The sequence below is a fragment of the Dunckerocampus dactyliophorus genome, chromosome 4 (assembly GCF_027744805.1).
Source record: "Dunckerocampus dactyliophorus isolate RoL2022-P2 chromosome 4, RoL_Ddac_1.1, whole genome shotgun sequence".
In the NCBI taxonomy this organism is placed as follows: domain Eukaryota; kingdom Metazoa; phylum Chordata; class Actinopteri; order Syngnathiformes; family Syngnathidae; genus Dunckerocampus; species Dunckerocampus dactyliophorus.
The window spans coordinates 14,304,978-14,330,962 of NC_072822.1; the positions used below are offsets into that span (position 1 = coordinate 14,304,978).

The window sequence follows — 25,985 nt, forward strand, 5'->3', positions numbered from 1 at the left end:
ATTATTGTGCCAGTTATGAGACAATTCAAACCTGCAAAAAAAGCCTGTTGTTCCGGCAATCAAATCTGGTGATTGTGTGTCTCACTGACCATTACAGTAGCATTACTGACACCTAGTGACCAGTGTAGAATGGTACATAACATTCACAGCATTTTTGAATGCGTCTTCTGAATGCCTTATGAGTTTTTATTTTTATGCTTTTTATGCTGCATTTGTATGTTTAAAACGCTTGATTTTGGCAACAATTAAATAAAATTTGCTTCCATATGGATTTTTTTTTATATGAGCCTTATTTAATAAGCCTTATTCAACCACAAAACAGCATGATTTATTCAAATCTTTTTTTTAAATTGTGTTAGAGTGAGGCCACAAAATGGTGAGGTACGACTGTAGTTAATTCGGGTGAGTGGAAAAAAAACAGTGGACATTATGATTATTTCTGACATTTTGTTTTATATGTATATATATATATATATATATATATATATATAGAAATAGCAGAATATGATCAGGAATTAATGGCTTGTTTAAGAATTCTAGCCACACTGTGAAGTCCAAAATATGTCTGAGTAATTACATGCAATATTGCTCCATCCATTGCACAGGCATGAGGGGAGGGAGTGTAGAAGTGTTGGGGACAGAGTGAGGAGGAAGGAGTGGATGTCTAATGCATAGTGATGTCCATGCCATGTAAAACTGTTTGTGTGCTTGCCACCATTCGCCACTGTGCTTTCTCCTCATTTTTATCCCTTTACACTTTTGGCGGCGAGAAGTGCCTTGACCAGCCAACCAGCTGACTTCACTATAATGTACCGCCAAAACAAGTCATGCTGCTGTGTAACAAATACGCCTATCCTCATGTCAGGACACGTCATTCTACATTGAGATGCTCCTTGTAGTCACTTTCCAAATTTGGCTGTCGGTCCTCACTCACATTTCACAGAGATGATGTTCTGGCTGGTCAGCAACACACTGATCAGCATAAGTCCATGAGATGCTGGCGGGGGAGGATGCTCTACAGAAATGAGTCAGACTGCTGCACAAAATACATTCACTGTTTGAGTGTGGCCATTTTTATAACTCAAAACCCCCAACTTTTATAACCCCCAACTAAGTCCAGTTCTGGTCGGATTTCGGTGATGAAGAACGTTGTTCCACTTAGTTGCTGGGGACATTTAAGTAAAGAGTTTGACTTCTCCAAGAACTATCCCTTTAAGTTTGTTCAAAGTTGTTCTGATTACAGTAATCCCTCGTTTATCGTGGTTAATTGGTTCGAGACCCAATCGCAATAAGTGAATTCCCGCAAAAGAGGATTTCTTATTTATAAATCAAATTGTGTCGTAGTTACGGCATAGAAAACCCATTTACGATCCTTTTAAATGAATGCAATTTATTATTTTACATTGCATGCGATTCCCTCCGTTTGCATGCACATTAAAAATTATCCCAATTGATGCCACATACACTGTAGACCGTAAAAATACTTCTATTTGATCATGATCAGGCTTTTAGCTATTGTAGAAAACTCGTGTTCTTTCTGTCACAACTTCAGACCCACAGTTACTTATTAAGGGTACCTCGGATTTCCAGGTGAATAAATTATTTGGACTTTGTTGTGCATCAAGAGGAGGAGCACTGGCCGTTTGCAATGGTACTAAATCAGACAAAATCAACTCATTACCTTTTTCTCTAATCTATTTTGGCTGATTTGACTGTAGTCTCCAACTTTGTATTTCACCAGAGAGACAGACAACTCAAACCTCAAATGTTGTTGTGAAATATCTTTCTTGGTAGATTATTCCAACATAAGGTTTGTATGTGGTTTTCATTGTTTTTGCTAAGCTTATATTTCCAAAACAGCACGCATGTGGCCTCAAGTGTTCCCTTTGTCCCTTTGTGTATCCTTTGTCTCACCTCTGTCATCGACTGTAGCTTGGATGTCAACTGGGATATGTCGTAGGCCTCAGTCAACGCTGAACCAGATAAGCTTTATAGAAAATGGAAGGACAAAGTTCTCCAGATTGCCTGTTTAGACAAAACCTGTAAACTTGTCAACCCCTTGTCAGTTTTAAGCAATAATGATGCCCTGTTTGTGGGGTTGATGGTCCGTAACACCATCCTTTTCATGCTACAGTGACTTTAGTGTGCAGACAATTCTGAACTTTGCACTACGACTTAGTAGACTGCCCACCAAACAGTATGCATCACACAGACACACACATACACACACACATTTGCTGCAGGCTAGGAAGACCAAATGAGGCCTCACCACATACAGTTAAAGCAGCACAGCTGGAGGGGGACTGTCAGCAATATGCTATGCATGCATGCTCTGTATTTATAAGATAGGAGAAGTGGGCCTCCTCTGGCTGCCCTCGCTGCATTAATCTGTTTATTCTGCACCAGCAAAGCTACTTCTAATAGGGACACAAAGTTTGCCCACCAAATCTCATGCTAATGAGGAGAGGGGATGAGCGTTTGTTCGGCTCAAGTGTACAAATGTTGCTCCTTTGCTTTCTGCCAATACAAATAAGATCTCTTCTGGCTTGTGCAACGAATTGTATAGGAAATTACAAGCTCGGATAAGAAGCACATGAATCTTAGTTTTTAATTTTTCCATGCATGAGAGAATCTTGTAATTGATTGGCACCAGATGCTAAAAGAGCATCTGAGTGGAGAAGAGAACAGAGGCTGGGGGGTGGGAGGAGCAGCCTTGGTTTAACGCGCTTATCTTGCACCTGGATTTTGTTTAGTCCATCAAAGTGGTGAGCACCTGCATTACAAAAGCTGTTTGGATTATCTGACCACTACCTGTGACAACAATTATAGCTTCCACTTCAAGCATGCCTTTGTTTGGATGGCAAACTTGATTGTTTTGGTACATCAGCTCAACATGTGCAGCTGGAACAGAACCAAACTGATGAGCCACAATCTTTTTTTACCCGCCCTATTTTACCTACCCTATTGTCTTATGGTTTATGGGTTTATGATGATGGAACATTTCATTAGGTACACATGCACAGTCTATAGTCATAGGACATGTGCAGGCAAGCTTGGCAGTGTTGGATCAGAACTTCCGCCTTTGATTTTGGTTGACACTGTTAAAGAGGTATTAATTTAACAATATATTTATTATGGTGGTTGTTGTTATGAGAGGTATAGGACTTTACTGCATTTTCCGATATCTGGTGATATAATAGCTATTTTTTCAGTGTCAGTGTCAGAAGTGAGCATTATTATATTATATATACAGGTAATGTTTGATGAAACTTTGGTAACGTATTCCTTAGCAACCTGCACTGTAAGCAAGTTGTCTTTTGAGCACCTTCCTCTGGTGAGATCAAACCTTATGAAGCATAATTAACACAGGATGCAACCGTGTATAGACCATGATGCAACCATGTTTTATACGACAATCCCTTGCCACTTTGTGGTTGGAATATCATGGCTTCATGGCTTTTCAGAAATATAAATCATGCTGTTTTGTGGTTGAATACAGCTTATTATTAGTTTTTAAAAAATGCATATTGAAGCAAGTTTTACATATGTTTGTGTAAATTGGGCATTTTCAAGCATAAAAATGCCTAAATGAATTAATATATATACAGTATATAATATATGTGTATTCTGCACTGGTCACTAAGTGCCAGTAATGTTACTGTAATGTTCAGGGACGCACACAAACGCCAGACTTGATCACTGGGAACAACAGGCTTTTATTGCAGTTTTGAATAATCTCATAACAGGCACAATAATCCCTATTAATAATCCCTAATAAAAACATGGGCTACTGTTGCTGCCGTAACCCATCCATCCATCCATCCATCCATTCATCCATCCATCCATTTTCTGTGCTGCTTATCCTAATTAGGGTTGCCACGCTAAGATAAAACTCAACTCTGAACCCCTGACATAATTTCCTGTCCACCCGCTACTCAGCTCCCTTGGGGAACACAAGTATAACAACACACATAAGCACAAGTCTTATTTATGCCTTAAATGGCTTATTTACTTGTATTATGTCTACTGTATTGGGTGATACAAGTGTAAAGGTGACTATAGAGGTGTTATTTCATGTCTAGAGAACTCTGATAATGTTAAAAATTGTATTGAAAAGGTCATAAACAAGTTTTTTTTTAATATTTCTTTTCTTTTTTTTTTTTTTACCCCTGTCCTGTCCAGCCTTTAAGGCAGATAGAATTGTAGATCTAAATGCCCTCAAGCGCTCAACAGATTTACTCTGCCAGGGAGAAGTATGATATACACTTCCCCTGTTATACGGAATTTATTTGACTTTGCATGCATGTTATTATGCAAATTTGGAGCGGCCGGAGCAGGAGGGGACAGAGAAGAAGAGAAAAGAAAACAGAGGGGGAGTGCGGGGATAAGAGGGAGACAAAAAAAAGACAGAGACAGGGACAAGAGAGCATTTTTTTTTTATGTTTAATGTCTACGAAAATATTTGATGTATAAATAAGGAATACGACTTTGTGGAAATGCATTTATCACGGCCGGGTCTGGAACCAGTTAACCACGATAAACGAGGGATCGCTGTACTGTCATGAATATAACATCTCACACAAGAGACGAACATTTTTCCATGAATGAAAGTCGAGAGTTTGCTTTGAGCTTGTTAATTCTGTTCAGATGAGCACAGATCAACATGCTTCTTGCATGATCAGATACCAAGTGGACAGCTCTGTATTAGAATGCGTGGCCACATTCCTCTTGGCTGACGGCTTTCAATCGGATCACACCAACCTCCTCTGCATGCAGAGAAATGCATTGTTGTTTACATTGTCAATTTAATTGTTGAGATGCTGCAAAGTGCTTCCAACGCCGGGGCCTGTCAGATCTGCCTCGACGCTCATCTGCTTGCTGATTTCACATGCAGATACAGTATCTGTTCCCGAAAGATTAGATAGAACTTGAAAGGAGGAAATGAGGACATTAAAAATAAATGATTATTATTATTGTTACTTCTCTTGGAATTGTTCCATTGTATATTAATCGATCAAGATGTTGGATTGACATATTATAGAGTATATCTATAGGGACAGGTGTTGAAAATATTGATCAAGGGTCTCCGTTGGCATCTGAACTGATTGAATCATTATGTGTCACATGTTGATATCAGATGTAGGCAGGGCCTAGGTGTGCATGTGACACATAGACTGAGTCACACACAGCAGAACCTTCTTACAGCCATGAGTGGACAGCAGTGTATCTTGAGCAGTGAGGAAAATTGTGTGCGCTTTGCATAGTTTAAAATGTAGTGTATATTTCACAGATTGTAGGCTATTTCAGGAAATGAAAGTGCAGTATGATGTAAGTCACTGCGGTGTTCAGTAATGTGTTGAAAGCTGAAGGTGGAGCCATTTGTAGCGCATTCGTACGGTTTGCTTTGTTTGTAATCAACACATGGGTCAGATTTTGTTTTGTCATTGCAGCATCATACAGGCTATGTAGGCTAGGCCAATTAGTTTGATCTATGTTTCTTCACTGTTGTGTATATTCAGCAGAAGGAATGCATCTGCACGCTCACCTCTGTTTTGCTTGTTCTCGCTCAACTCCTTGTGACATCATCTTTTGTCTACATTATTCTTAATGAAAAATAGGGACTTTACATGCCATCACTGCAGTGGGTAGTCTTTGAAAATATATTATTGTTGTTATCGATTTCAGGTTACAATTTATTTGACATGAATTTAAACTTTAAGAGGAGGTGTGTACAAATAAACTGTCAATAAAAGTAACAAATATTTCAAAGCCCCAAGCGCTGTAACATACAGTATTAATCACTGGAAACATGTAGGAACCTATTAAAAATGAAGCCAAAAGAAAACGTCTACATCTTTGAAGCTGTAATGTGAATTCCTAGGGAAGCCTATGAACACGCTCTTGCTGTTCAATATCTGGGAAATATTTAAACGGACGTCTTGCAATGGTGTCTCTATTCAAATTAATTCTCTCATTGCATGAAAAGGAGAAAAGTGCTGACAAGCTTAGAAGAATCACATTTTTGCATGTCAGCTGTTTAACTGTGGTTCACTTGGAAACTTCATATTTCTTTTTCTATGTCTTTTGTAGGTGGATTTGCTGGTACCTACCAAGATCACAGGTATAATCACCCAGGGAGCTAAAGACTTTGGCCACGTGCAGTTTGTTGGCTCATACAAACTGGCATACAGTAACGATGGAGAGCGGTGGAAAGTCTATCAAGATGAGAAGCAGAGAAAAGACAAGGTGTGTAGCCTTCAGCCTTCTTTAACATCAACCATGTGCATAATGCACACATATGTTTAAAAAAACATGATGGAATTTTAAATGTATCCTCAAGAATACAGTAATCCCTGCCCACTTCAAATTTCACGGCTTCACTCTATCGCTGTTTTTTAAAAATATATGAATTCATAAATCATGCCGCTTCATGGCTGAATACGACATATTGTTAATCAAATAATGTGCATGTGTAAAAAAAAAATTGTTAACCAAATTTGACCTATTTTTGGCCTATATTAATCATTTTCAAACATAAAAATGGTTAAATTAGCTAAAATACAAATATAAGGCATTCAGAAGATGCATTCAAAGACGTTGCGATGATATTCAGGATCCTACATTGGTCACTCGGAGCCAGTAATGTTACTATAATGTTTGATGTGACAAACAAGCACCATACTTGACAGGCTTTTATTGCAGGTTTGAATTGTCTCACAACAGGCACAATAATCTTAGTAGCTACTTGTGTCTGTAACCCATGCCAAGCTAAAACTGAACACTGGACCCCAACATCACATGCTGCCCGAACCCCACTCAGCTCCCTTAGCACCGGAACACATTTACAGCATCACACATGTTTTTTATGTCTTAAATGGCTTATTTACACTCGTTATGTCTACTATATTGGGTATTATGAGTGTAAGTGTTCATGTCTAGACAGCTCTAATAATGTTCAAAACCGTATTTATAAGGTTGTAAACTGCTATAATTGTGAAAATACTCAATTTATAAATAAGGAATCCTGCTTCATGGAAATTCACTTATCACGGTGAGGTCTGGAACCAATTAACCACGATAAACGAAGGATGACTGTACTGTGTACGATGATGTTTTGAATTATACTAATATACTGTATCACAACATTAAGGCTGGGGACATCTCAGATAAAACTAATGCATTAACAGAAAAAAAATGAAGGAAGAACAGAAGTGTGAAGCAAACCAAAAATGTCCACTCTGGACTCTGTCGGAGTTTCCTTTTAGCATCTCCTTATCTGGGCCTCAAACTGAGCTTGCCCAGTATGTCATATTGCCTGTCTGCTTTAGCATCAGATAAGACTGTTGTGTCAACCAGGCTTGGCCAGTCCTGTTGAGAAAATCTTGTTTACGGCCCTTCAGCAGAGTACACATGTCCCCTCCAATCGGGCTCAACATCAGCGGCAGTGCGGGGCTGCAGCAGTCTCTCTGGTGATAGGAGGAGGGCTGCAGCCAGAACTAAAAACCTTTGTCTTTCAGACACTGCAAGTGTGGAACTGTTTACTTTTCTCACTTACTGACAGATAAGCACTCCCTCCTCTGATTATTTGTGGTTCGGTGACGACATGGCAATGGAAAATCAGGAGAATCATCAAGACCTTTTCAAACTGAACAAACGTTTAAAAATCAAACAAATGTTTAAATCAGTCTGCCTATAAATGATGCTATGATGCTATTGATCAGCCAAATATATTGATAGATTTTTATGTATAGTTTATAAGGTGTTTGCATTGATAGAGTGGTAGGTGTTTTGTCAATCATGACAAAGCTGTCTTGAAAACAAGATCAAGTGTCAGAAAGCCTTCAAGATGTGTTTGCATGGACATAGTGAAGACTTTGACCAAGTGTGACCAAGGGTCTCCAAATGGAACACTTTTGGAACTTTAGAAAAACCTGTATAAATTACTAAATTACCATTGGCATTGATTAGGTAAGTAGTCAAGCTATGACCACATTGTCTTTTCCAGTCCATACCAATAAATTAGTTATTTTCAAGGCAGATTTTTCAGAAAAAAATGTAAGCAACCAAAAAAATAAAAAAAATCCTTCTTCTCGGTTCAAACTTTTATTAGTCAGTGTCAGTAGCAATTAAATTGTGACTTTTGGGGATGCAAATTTAGATAGTTAGCTTTCAAAAGAGCCCGAAGCCATGCCTCTTTCTCCAAATGATTCAAAGACAACTTCATATTTACTTTGATGTTTGACTTTTTAGGCATTGTAGTCAATAAAAATCACTGAATGTGTAATAATTAATACACTATCACACCATAATTATCATTAACATTATATATGCTCATCAAATTAAGTTTTGCAATCCTTGTTGCCCCATGTTACAAGCATTATATCCCACTCTCTTCCTGCTCTAAGCATGTAAACTGTGCACAAATGTAACACACAGGAGCTTTTGCTATGCGCTGGCACTGTAATTTTGAGCCAGTTGTCTCGTTAATAAAAATACATTAAAGTATAGTTTGAATTTGAGGTAGTGCAAAATAATACGGTGTGACAGCACAAAACAAGTTTCATGATCAGTTCAGCAACAATCAAGTTTTTATCAAGTTTTTATCCACAAATTCAGAAATTATTTGAAAAGAAAGTGTAAAGCTTTTCATACACATGTGCATACATGGTATCTTCTGGTGAATTGAATCAGAGCATTTGCAGAGCACAATGACCTGAATGTGAAGTGAAACAATAAGTGAAAAATCAAGTCCAATTGCTCTGATGCAACACTCAGTAAGTTTAACAATAGTAGGAGGACAATTTGTCTGTGTCAATAGATCAAACTGGGCATGAAACACCTCCAGATACCATCATTCTTTCCTGGTAGTCTTCATTGAAAGTGCAATTTTCCCATGTATTACGTAAGCCTTAACTTTTGCCGCGCTGTTTTCCAGCAGATATGTAGCTATCTTGCTGTGTGTAGGACAGGTGGAACATTAAGTCCACACTTGATGTCCGTCACCTCCCGCTCAACCTTAACCAAGTTGCCCATAAACATAGTACACACCACGTCGTGGCATAGCAAATGAATAGCACTGACGCGAGGTGCATTCAGGGACATCAAGTCATTACAATATTTTTTTGGGCAAAGACACTGCGATCCACTGAAAATGGGGTCATGACTCACGAGTTGAGATTCACTGCTCTAAGGCACTGGATGCTGTGGCGGTGTCTTGGTTGACACGACTCCTCAGCATCGCGTGTACATCTGGGGCAGTGCCTCTGGGCTGGTAGACCTGGGTGTGGTCCACCTTTTTGAGAAGGTGGCAGGGAGGGTGTGTTCCAACTACTGTGGGATCACAGTCCTCAGCCTTCCTTGTCAGGTGTATTGAGGAGTTCTAGAGAGGAGGCCTGCCGGATAGTTGAATCTCGGAAACAGGACGAACAGTGTGTTTTTTTTTCTGGTTGTGGAACTGTGGACTAACTCTACACTCTTGGCAGGGTCCTTGAGGGTGCATGGGAGTTTGCCCAACCAGCCTACATGTGTTTTGTGGAGAAGGCATTTGACCGTGTTTCTCGAGGAATCCTGTGGGGAGCACTCTGGGAGTATGGGGTAATGGACCACCTAATTCAGGTGGTTCACTCCCTGTATGACCAGTCTCAGAGCTTGGTCCACATTGATGGCAAAAAGTCGGACTCCTTTCCAGAGAATTGGACAGAATTGCTAGGCTCAGCATGTTGCGGGTATCTGGTTTGGTGGCTGCAGGATTGGGTCTCTGTTTTTGTAGATGATGGCTTCATTGGGCCGGGGTCTTCAACTCTCACTGGATCGGTTTGTAGCCGAGTGTGAGTCGGGTGGGATAAGAATCAGCACCTCCAAGTCAGAGTCTGTGGTTTTCGCACGGAAAAGGGTGGGGTGCCGTTTCAGGGTTGGCGATGAGTTCCTGCCCCAAGTGGAGGGGTTTAAGTACCTCAGGGTCTTGTTCACGAGTGAGGAAAGGATGGAACGTGAGCTCGACTGCAGGGATGACTGTAATGGACAGATATACTGTATTTTGTATCCATCTAACAGTTGGGGACATCTCTTATATACCTACATATATATCTACTATCACTGACATTTTTGGAGAACTATACACTTGTGACACCCGTCCATATGCTTTGATACCGCCGTCATAGATTTTAAAAGATAACAGATAACAGTGATTTCTTGGAGCACATAATCCACCTCCCCCTTGTTATTTTCACAATATACTTCAAATCACAACAAGGACAACCAACCAGTCAGCTGGCGAGTTTGCACTCTGCATTAGAGGAGAGGTTTGTTTAGTGGGGCTGTGGAGAATGTCAATCAGTTCGTCCTGACACTGAGCCAGGGGACTTTTCACAAGTGTGATTCTTCAAGGTGTACCCCCCCCCCCTTCAGACAGCTCAAGTTGCCATTAATGCCGCAGGACACATTTGACTGCTGGGCTCCTGAGGCTCCTCCTGCCACGCCAAAATACTGGACTTGACAGGGATACACAGTTTGTGTGTGTGTGTGTGTGTGTGTGTGTGTGGATGCCTGGGTGTTTGGTTTGGGCATAGTGTTAGACGCTTGTAAGTATTCTTCTCAGCTCCCACCTTCAGCTCTTGTGTGGCAGCGGCTGCAGGCGGTTAGATGGAGATTTAGAGAGAGGCCTCTGTCAGAATACAGATGTTGTCAGTTGGCAGCTGACTAGCACTAGTATCTGTACAGAGTCCATACCTTGTTTGCATTTTACAATATACATTGTCATGATGATACAATGTGATCAATCAATCATGACGTTTTGGCCGATTACAATAGTAATTGTCATTTCCACAACAATATCTTCTCAAAGTAAACTAGTAGTGAGTGTACATCTTTTAAAGTAGTTCAGATTAACTATCCACTTAAAATAAGAACATTGCTACTGTTTTAGATGTGTTTAACTGCAGGCAGGATTGCTTCAACCAAGCTGTGATATTAGCCATGGAGTTAGTGAGCTTCTCTACCACTTGTGAGATATCACTATCATGAGCGTAAATTACAGTGTCATCACCATCCATTTGGGCAGAGACATCAACATCAATGGATGGGAGGTCATTAATGTAAAGCAACGATCCTAAATTTGATCCTTAAGGAAGACCGGTGGACAGCCGGAAGGCTACTGATTTAACAGACTGGACTCTGACATATTCTGAGCACTCAGTGACGTAAGGCTCATCTGGTGAAAGCTTAAAACTACATAATTTTGTGAGCAAGATTTTATGACTGGCAGTGTCAAATAGCTTCTTGAGTGAGATCCAGGAACACAGCACTGACAATCCCACCTCGGTCTAACTTGGCTCTGATATTTTTTGTGAAATAACAACGTCACTGTCTGTATTGTGTTTGTGTGTGAAAGAGTGAGAGGCATGGCTCTCTCTGGCTGTAGCGAATCTGTCTAGGCAGGGGTGGTTGCTCTGTATGACTGGCCAATCACAGAGTGTGAAGAGTGAATACATAAGTAGTTACCCAATGAGGATTTCCCTTCATTACGAATAATGACAAGCTGTACTCGTTTCATGCTCGTACTCAGCAAAAATTCAGTATCCGGCTCATCCATAATCTGTAATCCGTGACGAGAACAGCTGGGTACTGTCAACATGAATTTCAATATGTACTGTGACATTTTGTATTTTAAGTATTATTTGTAAAACATGTGTTTGTGTATCATATATTTTAAAGACAGATACTTTCCATTTCTGGTTCACTGCCTTGTGACTGCCTGGTGACCAGACCAGGGTGTAGTCTGCCTTTCGCCTGAAGTCAGCTGGGATAGGCTTCAGCTCCTCATGATCCTGAACAGGATACGCGGTACAAAATGCCTGTGGTAGCATTAAAAAAAAACAAGAAAAAAGTGCAAGACACACGTGTGGAGCAGTTAATCCTTTAAATGTACATTGAAGTAAAGTCACAGGGTTGGTTTGATTGCATGCATGATAATGGTTTGAACTCAAGTTGTGGTGGACTTTTTTTCCCCAAGTCTGGTCTAGACTTTTGGGGCTTTCAGCTTTGGAGGTTCCATTATTGGCTTGGTTTTTTGGCTACATCCTTAAATGGTTGTCAAACCCTAAACTCTTGCACCACTGCACTTCACTGAGTGTCAATATTTACTTGTTGCAGTCCATCAAGACCAAGTTATTGATTTATGTGTAATACTGTTCCACTCAGGTAACACAAGGTTAATTAGCCATTGGGACCTTTATTCCCAGCTAGGTCAGAAGATAACAGAATGTGAGGATCCACTGAATACAACGGCACCTCCTAACTATCCTTTTACCACACTGCAGTTTTGGATAAAAATTCATAATTAAACAAAGTACAGTATCACTTTTGTGAAGAATTTTTAGCAGAGTTATTGTGATGGAGTCCAAGTGCCACTTCTCGATATTTCAGTGTACACATTTGCCAGTGTTTCTCAAGGATGATGATGAGGGTAACAAGCAGATAAATGTGCCTGACCTCGACTTTTGACCTGAGCAGGAGGTTTAAATAATTGACAATGTCGCATTTCCAGAGGCACACTTGCGTCCTCTCCTGATCATGTGAAGCCACGACTCTACCAGCCACCAAAATCAATAGTTGGGAGCAGAGCAGCTCCAGGGTTGGTCTGGAGTAAGTTGCACTGTTGTGTCTATATTTAAATCACCCATCCAGTCCTGATTATTCCAGATTGCAGATCCCCGGAGAGATTGCAAATTGGTTTGCAATTAAGGATTAAAATTCTGTCTTCCCTCAGGCTGATTAAAGATACTCAGTGGACATATGTGCGGCTGCATAAGGAAAATTTCATAATGCACATTAAACTGCAAATGCAGCCTCAGTATAACTCACCGTCATCATTCACCAGCAGTGACCGTACAGTATACCAATCAATTTAAGTCTACAGTGACACAAAGCAATTGAATTAACAGCAAAAGAAGGGGTGGAAATACTGCTTGTGTGAAGTAACATTGTTTACAGACACTAGTGAGAACGTCTTTCACTGCAGGAGCAACATGGTGAAAAAGAATCTGTAATGAGAAAAGACATTTTTTTGATCAGACATGGGAAAATAATGAAGGAGTACAGCTCTTACATGATTTTATTTCTTTAAGTCATAAACACAGCAACACTGACAGTAAGCAAGGAAACCCAAAGGAATATGTGAAATGCAAATAAAGAGTAGGTGGCAGTGACTTTATACTACACTCAACACAAATGTAAATGCATCACTTTTATTTTTGCTCCTATTTTTCAAAAGCTAAACGTAAAGATTGTTGGAGATGAAATTCTCCTTAACGTAATAAAGGTGAAAAAGGACCACTTTTAGCAAATGAATTAAGCCAGTTTCATCCCCCTCGTGTGCTGTTTAATCTCCAGTTATGAGAAGGAAAAAAGATTCTCACACCAAATTAAATGTACTGAAGAATAAGTCAGGCATAATAATTGAAAAATACGTCAGACAGGATATCTTAACAGCTTACAGAGCCCTGGACCCCGTTTCATTCACCTGTACCGATCTTCTGGCCGAATTAAAAAGAGCTCCCCTTGATTGTCCCATCTTTCATTTTTATACTTGTTTTGCTCAGAACATTGGCACCAGTTTCTCCAAAAATAACTTTCTCCTGGATTCCTTGACAAAGCTTGTGACGCCAGCAGATGAGAGCCGGCTCCTTAGCCGTCCTGATAACACCTACTGTAGTTGTTGACATAAACAAAACATTCTTTTCCTTCTCCTTCTTCAAGGCTCAGGCCAATGTTTATCTGTTTTGACTAAATTCTGGACCATAGCTGGCTGCTGACCCTGGCTGGTGCAAGCTATGGCAAACAGTATTTCTGTTTAACCTTTGACACACTTCAACAGATGTTCATCTACTCAACTAATTATTTAATAAAGCATTGTTTCTATAAATTACTTGTAATCATTCTCTAAGTTATTAGATTGATGAAAAAGTTATATCTACTGTATACTGTACTTATTTTAAGGCACTCATCAATAGTTCAATCAATAGACGTCAATGCAAAACAGTTATTCTAAAATCTACTTGTAACTTGTGACAATGAATAACACTAACAATAAGTCTGACCCAATAACTGCTATAATCATGATACATATACAGCGTAGTTCTATTTCAGATGGCGTGACCATCACATTTGCACAATGGATGCTAAAATAAGGCTAAGTGCTTAAAACTGTAAAATTAAAATCTAACCTTGTTTAGGTGAAGAAGTGTTTAAAATGTGTACATGTGTGTACATGTGCATGTGTTTTTTCGGTGCAAGAGATTTCTTGTTAAAAAGCAATGGTAACGTTTACAAAAAAATACTGCATATGAAATTCCAATCCATACACATCGATACACTTCAGTCCTCAGCATTTGCCTGGATTTGGCCCGCTGATTTTTCTTTCATTTTGCACAACAGCGAGTCCCATTACATTCCAATTACACAGACCTAATCTTGTCTTTTTAATTGGAATGGTCATATCTTTCAATGAAGCTGTCCCTGTTGATTCATTTAATTTTAATATACTTCATTCTCCTGTCAATTAAGCACATGCAAACGCAAAGCTGCATCCTGCGTGTTTGTAGCCAGTACTTGGACCCTTCACTGTTGGTTAGGGGTTTATTGCAACAAAAGTAGTTCATAAATTAATAATCAGACTTAATTTAGTCTCCCGTTTGTAGCCTGGATAGTTCAGTGGCTGCACTGCACCAAGTGTTATGTTGACTGAATGTTTATGTTACTCAGCCAATAACAGGGATTTTTTTGGCAGGCAACAAAGCTTTTGTTTCATGACAGAAAAGCGTGGGAAAAAAATACATGACAAGGTAGGGAAACACAAACCACCTAATAATTAAGGTTAGCTCTCCAACTATGCCACGCCAGCAACACGCTGATTTAGAGTACCTCCAGCAAGGCCAAACTGTTTAGCAAATGAAAACCTTTCATTGAGTGTTGTCGTTTGCTTTCTTTTTGTTCAACCAATATATAACCAATATAAGAACACCATTTCCAGCTACCATGATACCAATAGTGGTTTAAAAGAACAGACTGTACAAAAAAATGCCTGTATTTTTTTCACAATTACGAGTCAAGCTGCATAAAAATCGTCATAAGTTTGAATTCAGACGGAATATGGTCGGCGGTCCGAGTTTAGGCGTTGCGTGGTTACGTACGTGCTCAAATAAATGTATTAAAAACGTCATTTTGCTCTGTAAACTGGAGACTGGCTTGAGAACTACTTACAGTGCGGTAGGCTGCGGAATAATGCACAATGTGCGTCTCACGTACAGTCACACGACTCACAACACTGTCGTGACCATAATTAAAGATAAAAATGGTATAACGTCTACCCGGACGGGGAGGATGACCAGGAAGTGGTCGATCAACAATTTCTTGATTGCAAAAACAGGCTACTGTTGGCCGCACCTACACGCACAGTCAGGACTCATGTCACATTCACAGACGGACAGAAATCACAAAACACTACACATACCTGCCAGGACGCCGATCCGCTGAAAGTGGTGTTTTATTACTGTATTTTATGTATTTCTGTGTACAGTGAGTGACTTAGGAGTTAATTTAGGTATAGGAACGGAACTTGTACGTAACCCGAGGTCCAGCTGTAGTTATAAAAGGAGAGAGGGTGTCCTTTTATTCCTGAATCCATGCTTACCACTATACTGTATATACAGTTATTTTCACCAGATAGATACATTCAACATGTTATGGGCTCTTGCAACTGATGTGTTCCGTACCTAACCTCCTGCATTACACTAATAATAATAATACTCCAAGAAACAAACAGGAACAATGGTTGAGTTCAGTGGTGCTACTGGTGCTAACCCTCTTTTCCTCCGTCTCTTGTGTTTGCAGGTCTTTCAGGGCAACTTTGACAACGACACACACAGAAAGAACGTGATAGATCCACCCATCTACGCTCGCCTCATCCGGATCCTCCCCTGGTCGTGGTACGGCAGGATCACTCTGCGTGCAGAAATACTGGGCTGCACAGAGGAAGATTGAAGTCCTTAATTCGCTTTTTTCCCCGCATTTCACCATCTCACGGCATACTGGAGTATGTCACCCAGTAGTGGAAAAATAAACTGTGCAAAACCTGTAAAAAGAAATTGATTCCTTGTAGATTTTTTTAAGACTTGTGAAGGGTCACTATTTTTTTTGTTTTAGTTTATTTTTTGTACAATAACTTAAAGGGTTTTTTTTTCTTATGCCAATTAATTTCTTGTTTACAGTGTGATTTGTGTCTTTTTATTGTTCTTGAGAACTGTAATATATATGTGAGGGCTCTGTGCAGGGGGGTTGGGTCTCACTGTGGTTTTGCCATGAAAACTATTGTACAGTGTCACTTTTTAAAAATTGTGGGTCATGTTGCATTGGACAAGCGCGCGCACACACACCACGACACGCTGTCATATTGTCAAATGTTATTCAAATAATAATTTTACTTTAATAAGTACACTTTGTCAAGCCAAGCTTTCACGCGCATTACTGCTTCAATCAAAACACAATTAATGCTCTTGTATTATATGTAAAAGACTAAAACATTGCATGGTGCGTGAATTTAAGACAAACAAAAAAAAGAAGAAGAAAACCACTTAAAATGACAAATCAGTCAAAACCTTCAGCCCTAAAAGTGGCTTCAATTTAGGGAGCTATTTAATGCACATTTTTGGTTCTGAAACATGACCAGTCACTACAGAAAGCTTAGTGAAATTGATAAATATTCATGACCATTCATTCATGTGCTATTGCAGCACTGACACTGAGGCTTAGGATGTTAACGTTTCTGTTGATTTCAGTGTAATTTTTAGATAGGACATTTTGTTTACATTTTGTATTTATTTTGATGACTTAAAAAAGTATTTTTTTTTTCAGATTACTGAAAATTATTGCAGAGACGTAAGCTGATCTATTCAAAATCTCAGGATATACAGTATGTCACTCATAAAACCAACAAATGTATACTTTTGGGCCACTTATTTTAATATGTGGTATCTGTGCATTATTATTTAATGACTGCGTTCAAAGATTGTCAGCTGTAATGGCACATTTCCGTAATTGAACCATTCAACTGAAAACTGTAATCAGTGTTATTTTTTAAACGACAACTATCATAGATCCATTATATATGAACATATGGTGTCACACATTTGCAATAATCATGGGAGCAGTTCAACAAACACTTGCTTATTCAAAATGATGATGGATTCTGTCTTAAAGCTAATGGGATTGGTTTTCTTACTGGAAATGCTTTGGGGTGTTCTGTGATGCTTCAAATATTTCGTCACAATAAAATATACTGCTGTTTTTCCACTGCACAATGCCAGCCTGAAATAGTACCTGGTAGTACCAGCTTTTGTCGGGGGAAAAGCGACAATAGTGAGTACAGTCGTCCCTCGCCACTTCGCGGTTCAAATTTTGTGGCTTCACTCTATCACGGTTTTTCGAAAATATATTAATGAATAAATCATGCTGTTTTGTGGTTGAATAGTCAAACAATATGCATATTTAAGCAAAGGTTACGTATTTTTGCTATGCATTCAAAGATGCTGTGAATGATATGTAGTATTCTACACTGGTCACTAGGTGTCTGTAATGTTGGGTGAGACACAAAAGCACCGGACTTGATCAGCGGAAAAACAGGCTTTAATTGCAGGTTTGAGTTATCTTACAACAGGCACAATAATCCCTCATAGAAATAGGGGCTGCTGTTGCGCCCACAAGCTACGGCAAGCTAAAACGCAACTCTGAACCCCCTACGTCACTTCCTGTCCGCCACTCACTCTGCTCCCTATGAAACATTATAGAAACACAAGCACGAGTCTTATGTTTTAAATGTCTTATTTACGCTTATTATCTACTTTATTGGGTGATACCAGTGTAAATGTGACTATAGGGGTGTTAATTAATGTCTAGAAGGCTCTAATAATATTAAAAACTGTATTTAGAAGGTTGGTTCTAAATACAGGTTTCCTATACTCAACAAAAATATTCAATTTATAAATACGGAATCCTACTTCGCAGAAATTCACTTATCACGGATGGGTCTGGAACCAATTAACCGCACTAAACGAGGGTTTACTGTACCTATGTGAAGCAAAGTAGGTACTATGCAGTGGAAAATAAGATGAAGAACAACAAAGACGGCAATCCCATCTGACAAATGTAGTTGGCTTGGTTGGTTACCTAATCACCTTATGTGCATTGTTGAAAAATTGTCTCCAATGACGACAATGAGGTCTCCAGCTTGGACTATTTATTAACATTTTCTTGCACCTCTCCCTTGAATCACATGACTGATGAGCTTTAACAAATCAAACTACCAATTATTTCATATTGTACAAATGCAACACATCCAATCTGAGATGGAAGTAGACCCTGAAATGGAAAATGATGGCACGGTTGTTTCATTCGCTTTTTATTGAAATTTTGGGAAGCAAAACCAACGCTTCAAAGATTTATCCAAGCCCAGCACAAAAACAAGTTACTGCCCTACTACCTTTGCACATAAATATTTCATTGTTTTAGGGATCTCTAGCAGCCTGTTTCTTATTTGTCAGTCAGATAAATGCCAACTTCAAAATGTACGCATAGACAAATAATCTATATTACATCCAAATCCCTTCAACCTCGTTGCTTGTGAGCAGGCAGCTTTGCATGACGACTTTGAAGTGTACAGTACATAACGTCTCCAGGCACATCATGTTCTTGCGTCACAGACCTTTTACTTTTTGTACTCACCGTCGATTGTCTTGTGCATTGTATATGTACATCTGAGGTCGGTAAACAAAAAGATAGTCATCTTTGTCTACATCTACGCCTGAGTGTCCTTCTAGAAAATGTACTTATGGTTAATGCTGGTTATGTTCAAGCCAGCAAAGGAACATCAAACGTTATGTACAGTTATGAAATAAGGAAAAAAAAAATGCTTCAATTCAAAAACTCAGTTCAGTTTGACAAATAAAAAAGTGAAAATGTTGTGGTTGTGTTTTCTTCAAATGTCTGTGGCAATCCCTTTACACAATCGGTTACGGTTTTCACTTCACTTTCCCAAAAATATATTGGAACAATTTCTGAATGACAGTCTTCCCTCGCCACTTCGCGGTTAGAATATCAGGGCGTCACTCTGTCACGGTTTTTCAGAAATATATTAATTAATAAATCATTCTGCTTCATGGTTGAATATGGCCTATTACTAGTCAAACAATATGCAAAAACGTTTTACCTATTTTTTTCCTAAATTAAGCATTTCCAAGCTTAAAAATGGCTTAATGAATAAAAATACAAATATAAGGCATTCAGAAGGCACTGTGAATGATATGAATTGCTCCACACTGGTCACTAGGTGTCAGTAATGTTACAGTAACATTCGGTGAGACACACACGCACACCAGGCTTGATCACCGTAACAACAGGCTTTTTTTAATTTTAGGTTTGAAGTATCTCACAGCAGGCACAATACTCCTGACTAAAAACTCAGGCTACTGTTGCGGCCGTCACCCAGTCCAAGCTAAAACTCAACTCTGAACCCCCGATGTCACTTCCTGTCTCCCTGCCAATCAGCTCCCCTAGGTAACAGATTTATAGCAACACACATGAGCATGAGTCTTATTTTTGTCTTCATTGACTCTTATTTTGTCTACTCTATAGTGTAAAGGTGACAACAGAGGTCTTAGTTCATGTCTAGAGGGCTCTAATAATGTTAAAACCCATATTTAGAAGTTCATAAACAGGTTTCTTATGCTCTAACTACAAAAATATTCTATTTATAATGTAAAGGAATCCTACTCCACAGCAATTCACTTATCACGATCGGGTCTGGAACCAATTAACTGCGCTAAATGAGGGTTTATGGTAATTCCTAAATAGTAAATGCTGGCTGTTTGGACCTCGTAAGTTAAAGCCACATGCTTGAATTACATATTTATAGTTTTGGTTCAAATCCATTGTGGTGGACTATGAATGCAAAATAATAAACATTGTCACTGTCCAAACACTTTTGGACCTAATTGCATATACATGATGAGTTTGACAATGACTTACATTTTGGGAAGGCCTCACCACTTATCTTTAAACAACCAAGTCCAGCTCAAACTATTTGCAATAACGGTCAAAAAAGACAAAAAATAGTGTCTGAATATTGACCTTAGCTTGGCGAGACTGTAGGCAAGCGGCTGCAACAGTGAGAGGTCACAGCAGGTCCTGAGGATCTAAGCTCCCTGTCTCCTGGGCTATAGTCATGTTTGCCCGCCAGAATGTCAAACTTCTTCTTTAAAACACTCATCCAAAGCCCTGAAAAAATCATTTACACTCTGCGTGTTTGCACAAATGGATGTGTACTCCCCCTGCAGTGGTTCTGAACGATAAATGTACTGAAGTGTTAGTGTTTCATGCAACAAAATGGCCATGGTTGATTTGATTCAGACATGCTTGAGCTACACGAAGGAACATCACAAGATTGCATTTGCACAATTTGCACAATTCAACATGTGTTTAACATGTTCCACCCATCTATTTTCTATGCCGCTTATCCTCACTAGGGTCGTGGGGGTATGCTGGGGCCTATCCCGGCTGACTTTGGGCTCCACACAGAGCTGCCCAACGGAGATTCAAACCCAGGTCTTCCCGATCTCCTGACTGTGTGGCCAACATGCTAACCGCTCGGCCACTGTGTTCCGATGAATGAGATGTGCGACGCCTTTTTTCATCAGATTTCAAGCAGTCCAAGCAGGAGCTGTAATATTATTACACTACTTCCTGAACCTGCACTTTAAAACATCATGGGAACTGTAGTCCTTTTAACCATAAATTAGCTGCATGTCTCAGTACGTTTACATGCACACAAAAAATAGATATTGTATGAATTGGCATAGAACTAGCTTTGAAACACGCATGTAAACAACTCAATTAGATTATGTTTGGCTTTGAAAAAGACAGATTAAAATACCTACATTATGCAATTGGAAGCTAGTTCTCTCTCTTGCATGTGTGTGCTCCCAGAGCGGAGCTGGCATTCTGTGCACACACCAGTCTCCACAGCGGGACGTAACCCAGAAATAAATGTGGTCAAGTGGGGCATGATTGTGTAGAAATTGCTAAATGTTCGCTGTATGCACATTGCTTGTAGCTTCGATTTTCTCATTTTTCTTATCTCTCCTATAAATGAATAAAGTATCTATCTATCTATGTATCTGTCTGTCTGTCTGTCTCTAAATTGAATCGAGGGTAACAGTTGTGTCTGGCTGGTAAATGTTTTGCATCACTTCAACGGAGACCTAGTCAATAGCACAATGTGGTGCGTATACTGTAAGTCTTTCTCATGCATATTTTCAGCAGCTGGCAGCAGAGATGTGTTGCCAGGTCTCGCGAGAGAAACAAGCAACCGGCTTGCTGAAAACAAGCCAAAAACAACAGGAAACTTGGGAATTTGCAAGCATCCTTACAAAAAAAAAAAAGCCCAAAGTCGCGAATAATAATAAGCGAATCTGGCAACGGTGGCCGAGCTACTTTGTGTACATCTGACGTGTCAGATCAACCGGAAAAGCCAAACCTTTACCCGTGCTGAAAGAAACATAAGCGCCATCTGGCGTTTTGGGAAGCACAGACCGTATGGCTAATAATCGCAATTGAGCTACACATAAACAGGGACGTCATGTTGAGGTGTGCAAAATAGAGAAAACAGATTCTTTCAGTAATTTGACTAATTTGGTGCATGGAAACGTACTGACTGTATAAGCCGCAGGGTTCAAAGCGTGCTGGAATTTACGGTATTGTAAAACTCCCGTCAGCCGTAAACATCTGCTTTCAACAGTAAGAAGTGAAAAAAATAGATACTGAATTAGACCAGACTCTACAGTACAGTTGTCCCTCCTTTATCGCAATTAATTGGTTCCAGGCCAACCACGATAAGAGAACCTTTTTTTCATTCAATCTCAGTCATGGCATGTCGGCTGGGCTCTGCTGGCTCAGTAGCCAGTGTGAAAGGTAATGTAATCTAACGTCATGTCTACAATTAGACATTAGACAATAGAATTACTGACGCCAGAATACTACATATATACATATAACTTGTCTTTCAATCTATTTTTTATGAATAATAGGCCATAGTCATCCACGAAACGCGTTTATTTATTAATTTATTATTTTCTGAAAAAACACGATATAGTGAGGGAGCGATATTCGAAATATTGGAAATGATTGATCTTTTTAACATCGATTTGATTTTGAGAAGAATCTGCTTACTTTTCAGCTCAGTGTCAATATATATATATACTGTATATATATATATATATATATATATATATTTTTTTTTTTTAACCAGATATTTTCTTTCATTGGTTTACTTTGCTGTTTCCAGTCTTAATGCCTTGCTTATAACATGGCTATAAGCATGTATAGTTTATAGTACAACATACTATCCCACATTGGATTGGTTTGGCATCTTTAATGTACACAAACTGGCCCCCGCATCCCTAAATTTTTCTGTATGCCATATGAATATTTTTATTTTTAAAATCCATCCATCCATTTTCTATACCGCTTCTTCTCTTTAAGGTCACGGGGGCATGCTGGAGCCTATCCCAGCTGACTTCAGGCAACAGGCGGGGTACACCTTGGACTGGTCGCCAGCCAATGGCAGGGCACATATAGACAAACAACCATTCACACTCACATTCATACCTATGGACAATTTAGAGTCACCAGTTAACCTAACATGCATGTTTTTAGAATGTGGGAGGAAACCGGAGTACCTGGAGAAAACCCACGCACGCACGGGGAGAACATGCAAACTTCCTTTTATATGGAAAGGACGCTCACGGAAAAGCTCCGTCCACTATTACCGGAGTTTTAAACTTTTGCGACCTTGGTGAATACAGTTCGTGATCACAACTTGTGATTACAAATTTGCAAGTGAGTGCTGAGACTTCTGCCTCAATTCGGACCTGCGAGTGGACTAAACTCACCAAAAGAGACAATCAGGTGGAGCCGACAGCTGTTACAAGCAAGCTATCATGCTAGCCACGGTTTGACAGCCGCACACGAAGCCTGATTTTAATAACAGGATAACAGTTGGAGTTTTCCTGTGCAGCTTTTTCCGACTCACGAGGACTGGTGGGACTTTGGTGAGATACTGGTGAGAGACAAACTCGCTGTTATAACGAATATTAATCACCGAAGGCATTGCACCACCAGCCAACGGCTAACTGACGGCGTTACCAAGCAACAGTAACAATGTTACTGTTGCTTGGTAACGCCAAAGGCTCGAGGGAGAGGAAGCGCAACAAGCGGTGGCTCTAGCAGTTCTGGTCGAAGTACTCCAGATTCAGTCATATATACGGAAGATGTCGATCTAGAACAGATTCCTGAGACAACCGGAGGTGCTCACCAATTACCACAACCGCCGCCGAGACCCAACAAGGATGACACAGTTAATCAGATGACACAACTGAGTGGAAATATAGATAAAGCAACAGCGAGAGCCTTACAGAAGGTTAAACACCGCGCAAAAAAGCAAGAAAGAAGTTTAATGGAAAAGAGTGAGGATACCATGGCGAAAACCATGGAGGATTATGGAAAACAGATGCAGCAATTTGTGGAGAATTCCAACTCCATGCAAAGAGTAACTCAAAGCCTGCTAGAGTCTTCCAACGCCATACAAAGAGAAATGCAAGGTATGAGAGAGCAAGTTCAAGTTCAGAGAGAAGCATTTCAAAATGAAATGGGGATATTAAGGAAGGAAATGCAAGGTCTGAGAGTGGAGAATAAAAAATTACAGGAAAGTTATGCTGCACTGGGAGCCACTCTCAAAAAGGAATGTGAAGAAAAGGATAAAATCATTGAGCAACTGAAAAACACCATAGATGACATGGATCAGAACACGCGAATGAGTGACGTGGTCGTGACGGGACTTCGAATCAAACCAAGGTCCTACGCCAGAGCAGTGGCGAATACTGAAGAACCAGATGAAATGGATGCCGCCTCAACAGAGCAACAAGTTGTTGCTTTCTTGCAATCAAAGAATGTGGATGTAGACATCCAGTCTATTGATACTTGCATCCCACTGTATGGGAGGAACCGTACTACACCCGTCATCATCGTCAAATTCACAAATAGAAAATACAAGTTTGCTCTGCTGAAACAGGGAAAGAAGCTGAAAGGAACAAACGTCTACATGAATGACCACCTGACCAAGCGCAACGCTGAGATTGTGAAGAAAGCACGTGATCTGAGGAAGCAAGGAAAGATTCAAGGAACATGGAGTGCAAACTGCAAAATCTTTATCAAAGCAAATGGAGGACCAAAGGCCAGAGTTCTTGTTGTCAAAGACATCAAGGACCTAGAAAGATACTTGAGGTCTCCCAACATGGAGGAAAACAGCTTCAATGTGCTACAAGAAGATCTACAATTGGACACTTTTTACTTTACAGATCACAAACAATTGGATATGGAAAAAGACATTGATCCAGACTCAAATTTTTTCTCTCACATTACAAACGACTGCCGTTATTATACGGAGGAGCAATACAACAACAGCTTCATCAACGACGACAAGTTATCCATCATACACATAAACAGCAGAAGCTTGAACGCAAACTTTACTAATATTAAACAATATTTGAATCAATTCAAAGAACCTTTCAAAGTAATAGCAATCTCAGAAACTTGGATCAATGCTAACAAAGGAATGGACTTCGACCTGGAAGGATATGAAATGATGTGTGCAAACAGGAACAATGCAAATGGAGGAGGTGTGGCCGTATACGTGGACAAACATCTGAACTACAAAATGGTAAAGAATATGTCATTTGTCATTGATAACATTTTAGAATGTATAACAATCGAAATTTGTAAAGAAAAAAGCAAAAATGTGTTAATAAGCTGTGTGTACAGAACTCCAAAGTCAAAGATTGGAATATTTGAGAATTGGATTAAGATGTTTACAGACAAAGGTCAAAAAACTATTTTCATATGTGGAGACTTCAATATTGACCTCTTGAACTCACACAAGTGCAAGGAAATAGACGACTTCACAGATACAATGTATAGTTTGAGTTTATATGCTAAAATCATTAGACCAAGCAGAATAACAGACCACTGTGCCACCCTTATGCATAATATATTCACCAATGACTTTGATAACAACACCATCAGTGGCCTGCTAGTTCGTGACATCAGTGATTATCTTCCAGTGTTCACAATTTACAATGAACATTATAAGAAAAGACAGGTGGAGGCAAAAAAGACTTTTCAAAATTGCGTACAGAGGACAGCATCGGGGCCTTCAGGAAAGATCTAGAAGAACAAAGTTGGGAGAGTGTCTACAGTGCAATAGATGTGGATGAGGCATATGACAGCTTCCTTGGTACTTATATGGAGCTCTACGATAAGAACTGTCCCTGGCAAGAAAAGTCCAAGAAGCAAAAGAAAAACAACCAGCCATGGATGACGAAAGGACTAAAAACGTTTGTAAGAAGAAGAATACATTATACAGGACATTCATCATTCAACAGACTAAAGAAGCAGAACAAAAGTATAAGACTTACAAAAATAAGCTGACAACTATCTTGAGAGTGTGTAAGAGGGAATATTATAGTCATGTACTAAATAAGAACAAAAATAACATGAGAGCAACTTGGGGCATCTTAAATAGTATTATAAAAAACAACGTTAAGAAAGCAGACGATCCCCACTATTTCCTGGTTGGAAACACTTACAGGAATGACATGAACGCGGTAGCTGAAATGTTTAATGATTATTTTGTAAATATTGGACAAAAACTGGAAGAAGAAATTCTAAAACAAGACACAATTGATGAGGGGAATGATATTATTGATAGGAATCTTAATTCTATGTTTCTCACTGCTGTAACCAAAAAGGAGATCACTGATATTGTTAAACATTTTAAGGCAAAAACATCAACTGATTGTCATGGAATCAAAATGGAAACAATT

General features: G+C 39.4%; 1 protein-coding gene across 3 annotated transcripts in view; it reads left to right on the top strand.

Annotated features, from left to right (window-relative positions):
• Positions 1–19,005, top strand: part of LOC129180182 (EGF-like repeat and discoidin I-like domain-containing protein 3) — a 107,656-nt gene extending 88,651 nt beyond the window's left edge. For all 3 annotated transcript variants that reach the window (XM_054774367.1, XM_054774368.1, XM_054774369.1), the window contains 2 exons: positions 6,091–6,246; positions 15,889–19,005. In XM_054774367.1, the coding sequence (XP_054630342.1) occupies positions 6,091–6,246; positions 15,889–16,038 (306 nt within the window). In that variant the 3' untranslated portion in view covers positions 16,039–19,005. The remainder of the gene's footprint in view (positions 1–6,090; positions 6,247–15,888) is intronic.
• Positions 19,006–25,985: the final 6,980 nt, after the last annotated feature.